This window comes from Mus caroli, unplaced genomic scaffold (assembly GCF_978045245.1).
Source record: "Mus caroli unplaced genomic scaffold, Mus_caroli_1 scaffold_1, whole genome shotgun sequence".
NCBI classification, from domain to species: domain Eukaryota; kingdom Metazoa; phylum Chordata; class Mammalia; order Rodentia; family Muridae; genus Mus; species Mus caroli.
Window position 1 is genome coordinate 116179663 of NW_028227256.1, and position 16535 is coordinate 116196197.

Below are 16535 nucleotides of genomic sequence, written 5' to 3' on the forward strand. Positions count from 1 at the left end.
AAACGAATGTTCAGTATACTCTGAAGTTAAAAATCACTTATAGCAAAGGTGGAAATAGTAATGAATGGGATAAAGAAAGAAAACAAGAAAGGAGAGGAAACAGAGACACAAGAAACAGTGTTAAGTAAAAGGAAAAAGAAGAGTAGAAATAAGTTATAAAACGGAGGAGGAATCCCTCACTAGAGCAAAGTGGAAGAGCTGGTCACAGCATGGGCACAGGAGAGCTGGGGAAGGGGGGGGGGTGGCTGACAAACTCACTCACATACTGGAGTGTGGTAAGGGGCAAGTTCTACAGAACCAAAGTTGTAGGATGTCCATGACACAGGGCAATAAAAGAATATCCAGGCAAGGATCCAGGATTGATGCTGGATCAATGACTCATTGCGATGACCATTTGCAAGTAAAGCTGTGTGGGAACCGAGTACATTGTGTGACCCTCTGCAGCTCACACAGTGAGATGTTTTTTTATTTCACTTTGTTTTTGGGAGAAGGTTGCAAGGGCAGAGGGTAGATGTGGAGGGATGAGGAGATGAGTGGAATTGGGATGTATGATGTCAAATTAATAAATAATAAAAAAATATTAAAATAAAGAAGGAGGACAAAACAGGAGATTAAAAAGAAAAGAAAAGAAAAGCCGGGGGTGGTGGCCCATGCCTTTAATCCCAGCACTTGGGAGGCAGAGGCAGGCAGATTTCTGAGTGCAAGGCCAGCCTTGTCTATAGAGTGAGTTCCAGGACAGCCAGGGCTACACAGAGAAACCCTGTCTCAAAGAACAAAACAAAACAAGCTTGCTGAATAATGAAAAATAAAACCAGCTGAACATGGAAATGGAATTAAAAAAATAAAAACACAAAAGTTCTATTTTGTAAGATAAGGTGGCAGTATACTATACATGTACAACTCCAGAATTGGTGGAGGAATGTAAGGGCACTTAGATCAGGTTAGGTTATATAAGACCTTTTCTCAAAAATGTTAAAATGAAAAAACATTAAGATATTACCATTAAAGGTATATATTAAGATATTACCAGAGGTGACCCAGTGGCAGAAAGAAAGATGCCACTTTGGATCTGCTGCTAGTCATACAGGTTAAGTTTCAGAGGCCCACAGGGCTCTGTACTGTATTAGCTCCCCTAGTTTGTAGAGTAGCAGCCTCTGCTGGCCATACTTAACCCTGCAATCTAAAACTGAAAAATACATTCCTGTTTTTATAAATTACCCAGTTTCAAGTATCTTGTTAAAGCAATACAACACATACTGTTAGTGTTTCATCATATCCAAGTTACCATCAATTATAAGACACATTCCAAGAGATATTAAAATAGGAGAACCAGAAAAATAACTATTGTTTTTATCCTTTTACATAGTTTCTACACCATTATATTAGAATTTTCTCCATTGTCTACCATCTTCTATTACAACAAAAGGCCAAAATACAGAATGCATTCCCAAGAACGTACTTATTCATTTCTTAAGGACAGGAAATAAAGTACCTGCAATGAACAATAATGGGCTCTTCTTTTCCAGCCCTCTGGTCTCGTACATGACAAACAAAATCCAGAAAGTCACTCGAATCATCAGGTACTCCATGGTCAGGCCAGGCTGTGTACTGAATCTGAGTGAGTTGACGGCTCTCGTTTTTCTAAATGAAAATGAGAAGTTACACACTTTGACTTAGGAATTACCTGTAAAATATAAAATTCATGCCATTTTAGTTTTAGAAGGAAAGTAAAACCACCTTTCCTTTTTCTCTTGCCACTGTGTATAAACTCACTTAAATACAACATTCGAAATGAAGGAAAACATTTCACAGAAATAGTTGTATCCTTGTAAGTACTAGCTACTTACATTGCTATACTTTTTTTTTTTTGGTTAAGATTTTCTGAGACACGGTTTCTTTGTATAGCTTTTGGCTGTCCTGGAACGAAGTCTATAGACCAGGCTAGACTCAAATTCATAAAGATCCACCAACTTCTAACTCCCAAGTGCTAGGATTAAAGGTGTTCACCACCACCACCTGGCAACATTGCTATACTTTAATGACTCAATTTTTATATCTAAGGCATTTTGAATAGGGTAATCAAATAAATAGGCAGAAATAAATTAAGTTCAGATAACTGCTTAAAAGATTACCTAATAGGGATTCCACATGAACAAAGATCGTAAAGTAAACACTTTTGTGAGTATGAACAAAACTTGAGACAATTATTCCATGACAGGAATGACATCAAAGCCCCAGTAGAATGAAATGGCTCAGCTGCTAGGAGTGCTTATGGCCAAGAATGACCATCTCAACCCAATTGCTGGGTCTTCTGCCCTCCCTGACCTCCACAGGTGCACCATGACAAAACCACAAACACTTGCACACACATAAATGAGTATAATAAAACATTTAAATATAAAATCTCTCAAATATACAGATTAATAGAGGCCATAAAAACACAAAGTTAAATAAGGATTAATTATACTTGGCTGTGGTAAGGGGAGCAATGATGGATATAATTAAAATAAGAACTCTGGCTGAAATCCTCAAATCCTAACTCTGCCAATTTTGGCATTTAATATTTCAGAGGTTCTTTCCTTCAAGTGAAAAGTGAAAGGACACCTACAGCTCCACAGCATCTTTGGGTTTAAAAGGTTTCATAAAAAGACTAAATCATATCAAATTACTGACTCACACACTTTAAAACTGGATATAGCTATCATTCAACATCACTCAGTCCGGGGACAGCCATTTATGTTAAATGGAGATCATGAATGAAAAGACAGGTATCAACTCAGACCACCAAGACCAAGTTGGAGAAAAGGGCATGAATAAGAGAGAAAGACAGAAGACAGAGGCTATGGGAGAGAGGACAGGAAACGGGAGAGGGGAAGGAGTATTTGTCCTTGGGATGGGAGTGGGGTGGGTGCTGACAAAGGACCGCCTATGGACAGAGAGGAGACAGACTTGGCAGTTTGTAAAAGTAAAGGGGAAGAGTCAGAGTGAGATGATTAACTTTAATTGGGCGTGTTAATTAGGTGAGCCAAAGGGGGCTTTAGATTGCTGGACTTCAATACTTTGATAAATGGACTCGTAGACAGTTTCAGAAGGAGAAAGTGGACTAATAAGGAAATGGGCCTTTTGGGCTAGCACAGGAATGTAATCTAGCAAGGCAGAGAAAATGAGGAAGAAGGGCCAGGCTTGATAGGCTGGCTAGAGCCCCTTCAATGAAGGTCAAAGTCAATCAAGACTTTGGGAGTGGAAGTTGCCTATCTAGTATCTATCAGTGAATGTGCATTTTTATTTTATTTTATTTTATTTTATTTTATTTTATTTTATTTTATTTGTTTTTTTCGAGACAGGGTTTCTCTGTGTAGTCCTGGCTGTCCTGGAATTCACTTTGTAGACCAGGCTGGCCTCGAACTCAGAAATCTGCCTGCCTCTGCCTCCCAAGTGCCGGGATTAAAGTTGTGCGCCACCACCGCCCAGCATTGTGTATGTACATTTTTATGTTGGCTCAACATTTTATGTTTGGCTCAAGCTAGGATTAAATACTTGCACCACAACACTTAGTAACACTGAAGGCCATTTTAAACAAAGCCAAAGGAAGAAAGAAACTGCCACATAAGACTGTGAAGGCCCAGGTCTCTCCCACCAATACTTAAAACTTTTGATGGCAGGAACTCCAAGGGTATGATTAATGACAAGTGACGTAGAGCCTTACTGGCTCTCTTACAGCCAATAAGGAAGGAGCCTGATGATGTGCTAACATATAGAAAAGGAATCGGACACTAAATGAAGCTAAACATTACAGGGAGAAACGGCTAAAGTTTATTCGAATAAGAATAAATTAAGGATATATTGTCTAGCTTATGATATAATGTACCAATCTGTAGGTTAATCATTAAGATAGTTCTTTATTTTCATCTTTATTTTCCTAAGTAGATAACCAAGAGGTAGGCAAGTGTGTGTGTATGTGTGCATAGTGATTTCTATCTTCAACATAGTCCTTTTTCTTAGAGTCTAACTATAGCTATATAAAGCTAGCTATATCTAGCCATGACATTTTTATTTATATAACCAGAGTACCTCAGAACTATGCAAAGATAAATAAAGTGTGTGTGTATGTGTGTGTGTGTGTGTGCATGTATGTGGACTATGTGCCAGAAAAGTCATCAGGTGTCCTCCTTTCTTACTTTCTTCTTATTCCTTTAGAACAGTATCTCTCCCTAAACCTGGTCATTGCTCAGAGCTATGCTAGGTAGAACTCAGAAAGCCCCGGGGATCCTTTTGTCTAAATTCTCAGAGCTGGGGTTACAGGCACTTGTAGTAATGTCCAGCTTATTATATCAGTGCTGGGATCTGAACTTTCCCTATGACTAATCAGCAAGTGTTCTTTTGTTTTGTTTTTAAGAATTATTTATTTTATGTATATATGAGCACACTGTAGCTATCTCCAGACACACCAGAAGAGGGTATCGGTTCCCATTAAAGAATGTTGTGAGTCACCATGTGGGTGTTGGGAATTGAACTCAGGTTCTTTGGAAGAGCAGTCAGTGCACTTAACCTCTGAGCCATTCCTTCAGCCCCCCCAGCAAGTGCTGTTCTTAACTGATGATCCATCCTTCTACCCACCAGTTGAGTAACTTTTGTTTCCTAGTAACTAGTCTCAAACTAAAAACATTTTCATTTTCAAGTCTTTACAGCAGTTCTTATACACAGACACTCTTGACTTCTTACCTCTTGGTTAAACAGTGTCATCTTCCTGAAGATATAGGCAGGGTTTCCTTCTTCAGAGTGGCAGGTGACTTGATAGCATCCATAGGATGAGCTTTCTGAGGGTTCTGGCCAATACTGGTGACATTTAACCTGATTGTCAACAGATTGAATACAAGAAAATTACCTATTTAAGACATAAATTTGAATTCTCCAACTTTCAAAATGATCTAATTTTTTAAGAACTTTCAAATTTATAGGAAATAATTCTCCTACATCAAATAGCTACTAATATTTTCGTGTATGCAGGTGCATATTGTATGAATGTTCCTGTGCACATATATGAGTGTGTATGCACACACATGTAGCACTGTGGTCTCTTCCATCACTCATTACCTTGTTTATTTGTAGCTCTTCAGTATGGCTAGGCAAGCTGGCTGGTCAATGAGCACAGGGATCTGCTTATCTCTGCTCCGGCCCGCCAGCTCTAGGGCTACAGATGCAAGCTACCAGATCTATAAATGTTATGGTGAGTACTGGGGATCTCAACTTAGGTCCGTATGTACTTTACTTATTTATCCCATCTTGCCTGGCTGTTCACTGACCTTTAAAAAACCTTCTCTAAACAATCTGTTTGGCTATATCCTGATTAGAGTTTTATCACAGGTGTGTAGGATATGTGCATATGTATATATACTATATAATCCTAGCTCTATTTTCCTATCACTGACCCATTTAAAGTGCAATTGCTTTCAGTACACTTCATAGAACTGTGTAACCATTTCCTAAACTCTTAGTTCATTTTCACTGTGCCATAAAAAAAAAAAAAAAAACCCATGTATTCTTTAGTAGTTGTTATGCTTTCTGACCCATTTCATCCTCTTTCCCAAACCTGGACTTAGGTATCTTTCTGTACATATGAAGAGCCAATCTGGGATGTTCCATAAAAATGGAATCATACAATAATTTTTGATTTGTTAACAATTTCTCATTCAGCATAATGCTCTTCAGTGTCACCCAAATTTTATTATCACTACTTCAGTTACTATTATTGCCAAATATTCTTCAGTATTAAACTTTAAACTTTTTAAACTTTAAAATTTAAAGTATTCATTTTAAATAAATACAATGAAAAGAATGGTAATATTCATGTTGCAAGTATTGTGCTGGTCACAGTCTTAAGTATTTAGCTGTAATGATTCAAAGCATGGCACCAAAACAAAAGATAAAAGGCTACAAGAGGATGTTCTGAGTATATAAATACAATATAATTTAAAAAGAGCCTAAGTAATGTTTAAGATTAAGCTATAGCTTACTCTGCCACGTTCAACTTGTGTGGTCAACATCACAACCATGGAGGAGCCTTGTTCCCAAGTCATTTGCCAAAAATCTTTACAAGTGTGTGGTAATGGCCCTTGACAAGCAATGTATTGATTTATAATACTTGAAGAAGGAATTTCCATCTAACAAGAAAAAGAAATTAAAATAAGAAATAATCTTCATTAATAATTTTACTTGTAAAAGAAATTTCCTGGCAATGTCCAAAGTTATACTTATTCATTATTTAATTGGTGCAAGAGGAACTTAAAGCAAATATTTTCCAAAAACTACCTCCTTTATTTTCTTCTTCTTTGAAACAAGGTCTTACTATGTAGCCCAGCATCTGAACTATTATAGGCATGTACCACTATATCTCATACTATTATGGCTTAAGAGGCAGCATTATAGAGGGCCTTGTTTTAAAGACAGAGAGTTTGTAAAAATATTTTTTTAAAGTATCTATAAATAGTTTATTGGTAAATTTTCTAAGGAAGAAAAATTCATGAAGAACCATTAGAATAATATTAAAGTTTGTTTTTAGAATGAAATAAGACAATAAATATAGAGGAATCACCACTGTACATTTGAGGTTGATTTCAACAAGCTGATACCTACATATAGCAATTTAGAAAATACCCAAGGTACTTGAAACTTGAAGTCTCCCTCCCAAACCAGCTTCCATTTATTATCAGAGGGTAAATTTGTTTTTCTACTTCCTAGTACCTCTTTCACATAGATAGTCTGTATATAACAACTATTTTTCTATAAAACCAATTTTAAAAGAGTAGCACAATGAGTATGGTGTTCTGAATCCCACTGTTTGAAAGATAATACCCAAATTAGTACCTAATTTCTTTCTTTTAATGACCCTTCTTTTTTTTAAAAAAAAAAAAAAAGATTTATTTATTTATTTATGTGAGTACACTGTAGCTGTACAGATGGTTGTGAGCCTTCATGTGGTTGTTAGGAATTGAATTTTTTTAGGACCTCTACTCGCTCTGGTCCGGTCAGTCCCACTTGCTCCAGTCAACTCTGCTTGCTCAATCCCTGCTTACTCTGGTCCAAAGATTTATTTATTATTATACATAAGTGCACTGTAGCTGACTTCAGATGCACCAGAAGAGGGCGTCAGATCTCAATACAGGTGGTTGTGAGCCACCATGTGATTGCTAGGATTTGAACTCTGGACCTTCAGGAAGAGCAGTTAATGACCCTTCTTAAAAAAATACTGTAACTTATATATTTTAGGCATTGTTAATGTTTGTTACCAGTAGCAAAGTAAACTGAGCCCTACCATTCTCTAAACCTGACATTTTTGGCAAAGGAAAAAATATATCTACCTATAAGGTCAACAGGAAGAAATGAAAATGCTGGATACAAATGTATTCACAGCTCAACTTCTAACAATACCAAACTGCTCCACAAAGAAACCAGTGTACATTTTAACCAACAACACACAGGAATGTAGTTAATTGATACTTGCCAATATAGCTACATTCCCTTATCCATAGCTCTGAAAAGACCAATAGTCTGAAATGCAAAACTGATTTTGCTGTTTTGAACCTTGTCCTAACTTGAAAGCATTTTAAAGGTGACTTTACTTGAAAGCATTTGACATCAAAATGTGACTTTGACTTAATCCCACTCAGAATATTTGTATAGTATCAGTATAATAATTAAAGGGCCCCTATTCCATAACCTGCTAGGAATACTTACTTCCTATATAGCACTGCTACACGCACTGAATAGTCTTTAAAAAAATCTAAAAATTGTCAATACTAATGAATACTTGAAGGTTTCAGATAAAGAACTATACATGTGTATGTTATCATCAAATTTTTGGTCTTTCATTTTCAGAGATAAACAGTAGAACTTTTATGTAGTTTAAATTTGTACTTTGTTTTATAAGTTTAAACTTTCATTTAACTGTGATACTTATTTTTCTAACTTTCATAATATTATTCTGGCTTTGCTTAAAAAAACAAACAACAACTCCACAAGTCATTATCTAAGGTCAAAAGGAGGAGCTGTATGGCAACTTATAACACCCTCTTCCTATTCCTTTGAAGACAGGGCCTCATGATTATGCAGCAAGCTTAACTGCTTTGCCATCTCTCTAGCTCCATAATTGTTAAAGTTCTTATGCAGTTTCAAAACAGGAGGCGGGCTTTGTTGATTATGTCTAGGCATACTGAGGAAGAAACCATCTGAGTCACTGGATAAGCATTTTTTTTCAGATGACATCAAAAGGCAGCTGTTTCATTCCCCTTTTATACTGCCTACATGCAGCCCCGATTACTGTGCAGTACCATATTCTTCACATTTTCATGTTTATTGAGGATAATTGCACCATTTACAATCACAGTGATGAAGTGCTGTATAGAGTTCTTATGTACATGAAGGTTGCAATGTTATTCACCATGGAGAGAATGTAGATTAGCTTTTTTCAGTCATGAGTTACACTTCAAATGCTATTGGCTATGCATTCAAAGTTAACAAAACAACAATGTTATTATTAAATAAAGCTTTAAATGAAGCTGTGCATTGATTAGCTGATGAAATGTGACTACTTACTTATAAACACCTAACTACCTATTTGCTCTAGTAATGGTGATTCACTATTACCTAGTTCATCAATTGCACAAAGAATCAAGGTTAGACTTTCAATAAAAAGGAATTAACATTCAAATTTTCAATGGTTTTCAATTACTCCCAAAAACAAAGGCATAAGGAAAAACTTACATTTATATAGTTTGCATTGATGTAGTCTTCATTACCTTTTAAAAGGACCCGTGTAGCATCATCTAAAAAAAATTAAAAGAAACAATGGTTTCCTTTTCTGTTTTGATACTTGGGATTAAACCACAAAAGCTATACCACTAATGAAACACACTCTAGTCATAAAAATTTAATAAAGTTTTATTTAAAATACTAAGCTTATAATTGTAAGAGTTAATAGATACTTACAAGGTGAAATATCTCTGTATCTGTTTTTGGAAATGTTCTGAGGTAATTTGGCACAAGACATTGTCATTCCAGGTTTTTTCCGATAGAGTTGCTTTAAAAACAAACAAACAGAAACCGTCTGATAAGCCATCAACAGTTCTGCTTTGTTTTAGCAGACTTGTTTCTATTCCAATGGAAACCCTCCATACTCCATGCATACCATGATACTTTTCAGAACAGTCACATGCTGACCCAGAGCTATAGTCTGCTTGGTAATTTCTGACATGCAATACGCATCTATGATTATTTGAAACGTTTGAAAACAATTTTGCTCACTAAAGTATTTCAATAGCAAGTCTACAAAGAACATTTGGCTTTATTTTAGTTTGAAAGTGTTCAAAGGTACACTGAGACATTTTCAAAAAAGAATGGATGCATGTCTTAACATGTTTTATTATTATAAGCATTTATATACAACATATTTGTATATAGCCATCATTATTTAAAAACACGTGGGGAAATTCCTGGTTTTATTAAAGATAAACAAATTAAGATCATTATGACAAAATATTACCATCTACAAATGTGTTGGACCAGATTTATAACTATCTTGGATATATGCAACCTGTGGACCACAGGCTGGACATGTCTGGCTTAAATCTAGACTTTCAAGTTTACTATATACTCACAAATCAAAATAGAGACTACAGCCATGCCAGGCAAACATAGTGCACAGCTCTAACCCAGTACTTAGGGCACATGCAGGTGACTACAGGCTGAGTCCCAGAATAGCTAGGGCTACACAGAAAGTGCTAGCATTACAGGGAAAGACCCTGTCTCAGGGGGTGTGGGGGGTATGTGGGGGTGGGATTATCAATCAAGAAGCATTCTTGTTCATCTGAAATAATGATCTCAGAGGTTATAAGACTATACAGACAAAAAAATTAGAAAAAGATTAAACATTACAAATTATGAATTTTAAATACAAGTCATATTCTTATCTTTTGCTTATTCTTATTTTACTTATTTTTTAATACAAGGACTTTACTACATATAGTTAAGGATGGCCCCAAACACATGGAAAATTGTAAAACTATGATACCCAGTATTACAAATGATATGTGCTGTGACATTTGGCTTTTCACAAGCTTTGAATTTATAAGACAATACTCTTATCTTGTAGTTTCCATTAAAAAAAAAAAAACTAGTAAATTACATGAAAAAACATATGAAATGTGTTTACTTTTACTACTTTTATATATTTTGAGAGGGATCTCATTGTATAGCTTAGATTGGCCCGTAACTCATTGTTCTGGGCTCATCTTGAACTGAACAACATCTTCCTGCCTAGCTTTTATTCTTCTTTTAAAAATAAACTTATTTGGGCTGGAGAGATGGCTCAGCAATTAAGAGTACTGACTGCTTTTCTGAAGGTCCTGAGTTCAAATCCCAGCAACCACATGGTGGCTCACAACCATCTGTAATGAGATTTGATGCCCTCTTCTAGGGTGTCTGAGACAGCTATAGTGTACTTACATATTAATAAATAAATAAATAAATAAATAAATAAATAAGCAAATAGATCTTTTAAAAAATCTTATTTATATAGTCATAACCAGTATTGTGGGAATAATTTTTTAAAACTACATTTTAAAATTCTTCATGCTAACAAATTCTAAGCCTATAATTTTACCTTATAAATCATCATGCACAGTAGATTAGGCCCTAAACAACCCTCAAACTATTTAGCAAATACTGATTTAATATAAATGTTATTACTTACATCAAACTGTGCCAGTACTGTTCCAGTTATAAGCCCCTCAGCTAGCTGGATCATTGATTCCCGCAAGGAATGGTCATCTTGATGGACACTATCTAGTGGGGTTTTCTCAGGAATATACTGGAAGTCTGGTTCACTTTCTAGTTTTTCTTCTACTACATCATATACAGCTAAAATAAACAAAAAGCACAGTAAGAATCTTAATAGAATTCAGTAAGAAATTGACAGATATATTCTATAGATTCAATAACTAATAATTGCATTATATCTGATTGCTGCCTTTGTGTAGGAAACAAGAATGACTGTGGGGTTGAAAGGCTATGGGGGTTGCTATTCCTTTGGAAAAAAGAAGGGTTCTTTATCCATCTATATACTTAATATCTGAAGACACATTAAGAAAATGAGGCAGGACTAAAGCAGTTAAGAGCACTTTCTGCTCTTGAAGAGGACCTAGGCCCAGTTACCAACATCCACCTGGCAATTCACAACCTCCTGTAATTCCAGTTCCAATGGATAAATGCCCTTTTCTGACATTCTTGGGATCCTGGGCTCATGGGACAAGCATGAACACACACAGGAGTGTTCAAATGTGTGATCATGAGCATGCAGATACAGACAGACAGACAGAGACACAGACACAGACACACACACAGAGTTAATAAATACTTACAAAAATAGAGAAAATGAGGCATTTTGAGCTGGAGATCTGAATAGACATGCCCTTAATTTCTAGGAAATGGATCAATGGCATAGACAGAAGTCTATACAGCATTATGTGTAAAGATATGCTGGCTTTGATCATATGATAAATGAACAAAAGCTGAATAAATCAGCCCCATGTTCCCTCACCCCCTAGTCACTAAGCATCTCTCATGCTCAAGTTAGTACAAGAGAGCTCAGCTCTTAGATGCTGGGCCTACAACTTATCCTTATTTATTTTCCCTCTTAGCTCCACTTCAATTTTACATGTATGGGCGTTTTGCTTGAATGTGTGTATGTAAAACAAGTACATGTCTGGTGCCTATGAATGCCAGGAGGAGGTATTAGATAACCTGGAACTAGAGTTACAGACCACTGTGAATCACCATGAGGATACTGGAAGTCAAACTCTGGTCCTTTGTAAATACATCAAGTGCTTGTAATTGCTGAGCCATATCCAGCTCCTTAACTTTATTGTTTAACATGAGCTCTATTAACACACAAATGAATGGTTCATCCATATGTAAACCTATATTCTCTGCAAACGACTGCCTCCTCTCAGCCATCTTGCTGGATTAGGAAACATCATGTACTATACTTGAGAGAAAAAAAAAAATGTGACAAAGTCCACACTGAAAATGAGTGGAGGTCTCCATCTAGAATAATTCTTTACAGGGCCCTAGCTGGGTTCCTCTTCAGTTTTAAAATATAAAAGAAACATCTGAAAGTGCAAAAAGGCTTTTGTTTATATTCTGGCTCGGTGCCCATTATGAATCTATAAACAGGAAATAGTCTTTGAAAGTATTTTCAACTCTAAAATGAGAGGAATGTACCTATCATATTTGGTGGCTCTGAGGATTAAGTAAAAACATACACAGCAGCTTAGGTACAAAGAAAATCCCAACAGCTACTGACTATCGTCACTGAGTGCCACAGGAGCTATTATCAGAAGAGGACAGAAAAGCCAAACTGAGAGATTGCTGTTGGTATAAAATTGCAGCTGTGACACAAAACAGACAGTATGAAGCCTAAACAAACAAGTTCCTCAGAATCAAAATGAATGTCTGTTAATGCCTGGTTAACATTCTTAGAAAGCCAATTCAGTATTATACATGGATAATAAGAGAAAATACAGAAAATAAGATGCTTCCTTTGAAAAATATAAAAAGGGAATTTTTCTTTTCTCTAAGCAACATCTCACTGTAGCATTCTCATTCATGAATACAACAGACCTGAATCACATCCACAACACTCCTGCTGTGTCTCTTCTGTAATAAAGACTCCTTCTACATTCATGCCTTTTTTGTTTTGTTTTGTTTTTTGTTTTTTCAAGACAGGGTTTCTCTGTATAGCCCTGGCTGTCCTGGAGCTCACTCTGTAGACCAGGCTGGCCTTGAACTCAGAAATCTGCCTGCCTCTGTCTCCCAAGTGCTGGGAGTAAAGGCGTGCATCACCACTGCCTGGCCACATTCATTCTTTTAAGATACAAGACTCTGCGGACAGACACAGCAGGGTGTATAAGTTGTGTACTGAGAATAGTGCTATAGTGAATGTAAATGCAGATAATGCTAGTAGTATATGCCCAGATAAGAGTTTGACATAATTAGTCAAGAGGGTACCACCTACACAAAATATAGTTAACAGTATCTTTCTTTGTTTAATTAGAGTTTGTTTTGGAATTTTCTAGAAGCACAACAGGGAGTTTATTTATTCATTAAACAAATATTCACTGACTATACTATTCTTAGAATGGTTGAAGAGAGAGGCCACTATAAGTATGGTAAAATAAGCAGAAAAAAAATTTTTTGAATGAAGGAAAGACATGAGTTACAAAAAAAAAAAAAAAGAACTGTTTGCTGCAGAGCAGAGGAAACACAAGTCCACAGACCTGAAAGTTATGTCAGGTTGAAGATTTGGGGAAACAGTAATGACTCCACTGTACATCAGAGTTGAAAGAAAGTGTGACTAGAAGACAGGCAAGCTAAGATTTTGGATTGTTTTTCTCCGATTATGACAGACAGCACTGTGGTTTGAAGAGGAAACTGACATGACGTGTATAGATGCTGACTCTGGCTGCTGTGTCCAGGAGTAAACAGCAACAAATGAGGACAAATCCTCAATGCTACACAGACTACTTACCATTAGGTCGGACTAGGAGCACGAGTTCCCCAGAATGTTTCTCACAGCTAGCTTTAATAAACAAGACTACTTGATCATGGGTATGTTCTGCAATGTCCCGACCATTTATTAGTACCACTTGGTCCCCTTCATTCAATCGAGGGACGCAGAGGTCAGCCTGTAATATAATGTAGATAAGTGTTCAAATAGGTGCCCAGCATCCTGAAAATATAAAACTTACTCTTTACATTGTATAGAAAGATAATTAAAATTACATATAGAAAAGCATGCATACAAGGGTAGGAAAATGGATATCATCTCAAAAAGTAAAATAATAAGGTAGAGAGTGACTGAGGAAGTCATCAGCCTCTAGTTCACACACACTCACACTCACACACACACACACACACAATCTATCAATCTCTTTTACTTGAAAAAGCAGAAATGAAGTTTTCTTTTGAACACCATATTTTGTTTTACAACTTCACTGAAAATTTAAATTCCTTCTTCATGGCCTATTATGTCCAGAAAGATTCAGGTAATCATCACACCTGACCCTTAAGTGTATATTCTTAGAAACATGATTAGATAAAATGTGGGATAACTTACAGGTGTTCCTGGTGCTACCCGGGACACAATTACAGGCATCTTTTGATCATATCCTCCCTGGAAAATAGTAAAATAAAACGTCAAAGACTACCAAAAGAAGAACATTGTAATATAAAAACTAAATATGACATTCGTTCTGGATTACCTTTACATTGAATCCAAACCTTCCATTTTCATCAGGTTTCATTTTGATTAGAACAAGGTTATCATGTGGAATGCCACCATTAGGCTTGAGAAGACAAAAATAAATTTCAGAATATAAATTATAGGATTTATCTGGTTGTATGACCTATGGTATATAAAGAATTAATATCCTAAGAAAATGTTAGTTGTGAGGAAAATAGTTTCTTTGCCCAATAACTTCCATACACATTCTCTCATTCCTCCTTCCATTCTATTGGAAGAACACTGGCAAATGTGAAGTTGCCATCTCCCTTTCCTCTAACTCTATTTAATACCAGTCAGGTTTTCACCCCCACCATTCCATAACTAAACTAACGACAACAAATATTTTCCCATGACTAAATCCAGTATCATGTGTCAATCCCGGTCTTACTTGAATTACCTGTAGCACTGGACTACTGTGCTCCCTTTCTATGTGGCTCCTTCATTATACCTTGTTGCCACTTTTCCTTCTACCTTTTTGCTGCATAGTCTCAGTCTCCCTTCATCTCCTAATTCTTATAATTTGGTGAGGGCTCAGTTTCTAGAGCCTTTATTTAGATAACAACATACATTTCTTGATGATTCCCTATATTGTGTTTTTAAAAATATAACCACTACCATGAAAATACAAGTTCAGTAACCATAAATATATGCAAGAAGAGACACATAAACATCACATAGAGTTAGTACTAAAGTTGCCATTTTTGGCAAGAATTCTGATCTCTTTTGATTAAACCTATTGTGGTGGAACAGTAGCCATAAGAAAACAGAATGCTTTAGACTTTTGGTAATGGGAGGAACTCTGAGGAAATAAATGAAAACGCAGGGAGCACAGTAATCACTAGAGACTTCCAACACGAAGTGCTGATGCATCTTATGGAGTCTACCCTTTGCATCTTATTTCATGTTCTAATGTTACTTTAAATTTCCTGAAACATATCTGCATGTGACTGTGCTTTTTAGGAGCACAGTATATTCTTAAGCAAAGCTACTTACAGTGGACTTTTCAGGGGAAGAGGGCACATCAAAGGAATCATTAGTATGGGTGACTAGATCTTGCTGAGAGTTTGAAAAATGAATTTGGTTCCAGCTATTTTTCTTCGATTGTTTGGGTGGTAAAGCTGGTGGCTGCCCATCTTCAGGGGTCTCTTGTGATCTAGGTAAGAAAAGCAGTGAGAAGTAAGTATTTTTAGACGTCATCTGCTGGAAATACCTTATTCTAAATTAGGTAAAGCACCAGATACCAACTATGTCTAATGTGTAGAGACTTTTTAACTGTTGCATTTACTTGGAAATGCTTTAATAAAAAAATTATCTTTAAAGAAGTAAACCTGTTTTTTAAACTCAAATCAACAGTTATAGAATACCTTAAAGACATTCCTATGAAGATATGAATTTGCTACAAACTGAGGAGGAGCAGCTTTCATCCTATGAGAAAGCAAGCTTCCAAAGGACGAAGACAACCAACAGTCCTACCTAGCTACAGCACCTGTGAGCTACAGTCACCAGCAAGGCACCACAACTGTAAAGGGGTGGCACACAGACCTTAGTGGTAACCAACAGCTCTATAATTGGACTTAAGATCTACTCAACAAGAAAATTCATGCCTGGTACTAAAAACCCAGGGACAGTGAACTCGTGGATCATGGAGAAGAACCAACAACCACAACAACAGTAAACTAGCACACTCCCTAACTACATTCTCAATATTTGTCCTTATACCCACAGGTAAGTGTAGTTCTCATCCACCATCATGGAACTCTTTCCAACAGATAAAGACTATTACAGAAAAACTAAACCAATCAAAATACAGAGTTGAAGAATCTAATCCCAACAGATACAGCTACATAATAATTCCTGCACTTAAGGCTCAGGAAGCATTGGAGAAGAGGGGGTGGAAAGAGTCAAAGAGAATCAGAGCATTTCCTGTGAGACTGTACCTCCTAGTAATATCAGAAAACAAACACATAAAATCTCACCAACATGGCAACCTACACAGGAGGTAAACAAGAAGAGACATTCAGAATAGATAGAGAAAAGCTTGCCAAGGCCTAAACTTTTAAAAACATTACAATGGGTCTTTCTGAATCATGCACATCAATTTTGTTTTGTTTGGCTTTTAACTTTACAAGGCCTGAACTTTACACATAGATCTACAGATAACTATGGCAAACCAATGGTATGCCAATTAGTTATCCAA

General features: G+C 36.3%; 1 protein-coding gene across 3 annotated transcripts in view; it reads right to left on the reverse strand.

Annotated features, from left to right (window-relative positions):
* Positions 1-16535, reverse strand: part of Ptpn4 (protein tyrosine phosphatase non-receptor type 4) — a 189483-nt gene that overhangs the window by 26350 nt on the left and 146598 nt on the right. For all 3 annotated transcript variants that reach the window (XM_085840534.1, XM_085840532.1, XM_085840540.1), the window contains 10 exons: positions 15332-15491; positions 14316-14399; positions 14171-14227; positions 13583-13739; positions 10748-10914; positions 8986-9076; positions 8761-8822; positions 6015-6161; positions 4723-4851; positions 1493-1641 (listed from right to left, as the gene is read on the reverse strand). In XM_085840534.1, the coding sequence (XP_085696660.1) occupies positions 1493-1641; positions 4723-4851; positions 6015-6161; positions 8761-8822; positions 8986-9076; positions 10748-10914; positions 13583-13739; positions 14171-14227; positions 14316-14399; positions 15332-15491 (1203 nt within the window). The remainder of the gene's footprint in view (positions 1-1492; positions 1642-4722; positions 4852-6014; positions 6162-8760; positions 8823-8985; positions 9077-10747; positions 10915-13582; positions 13740-14170; positions 14228-14315; positions 14400-15331; positions 15492-16535) is intronic.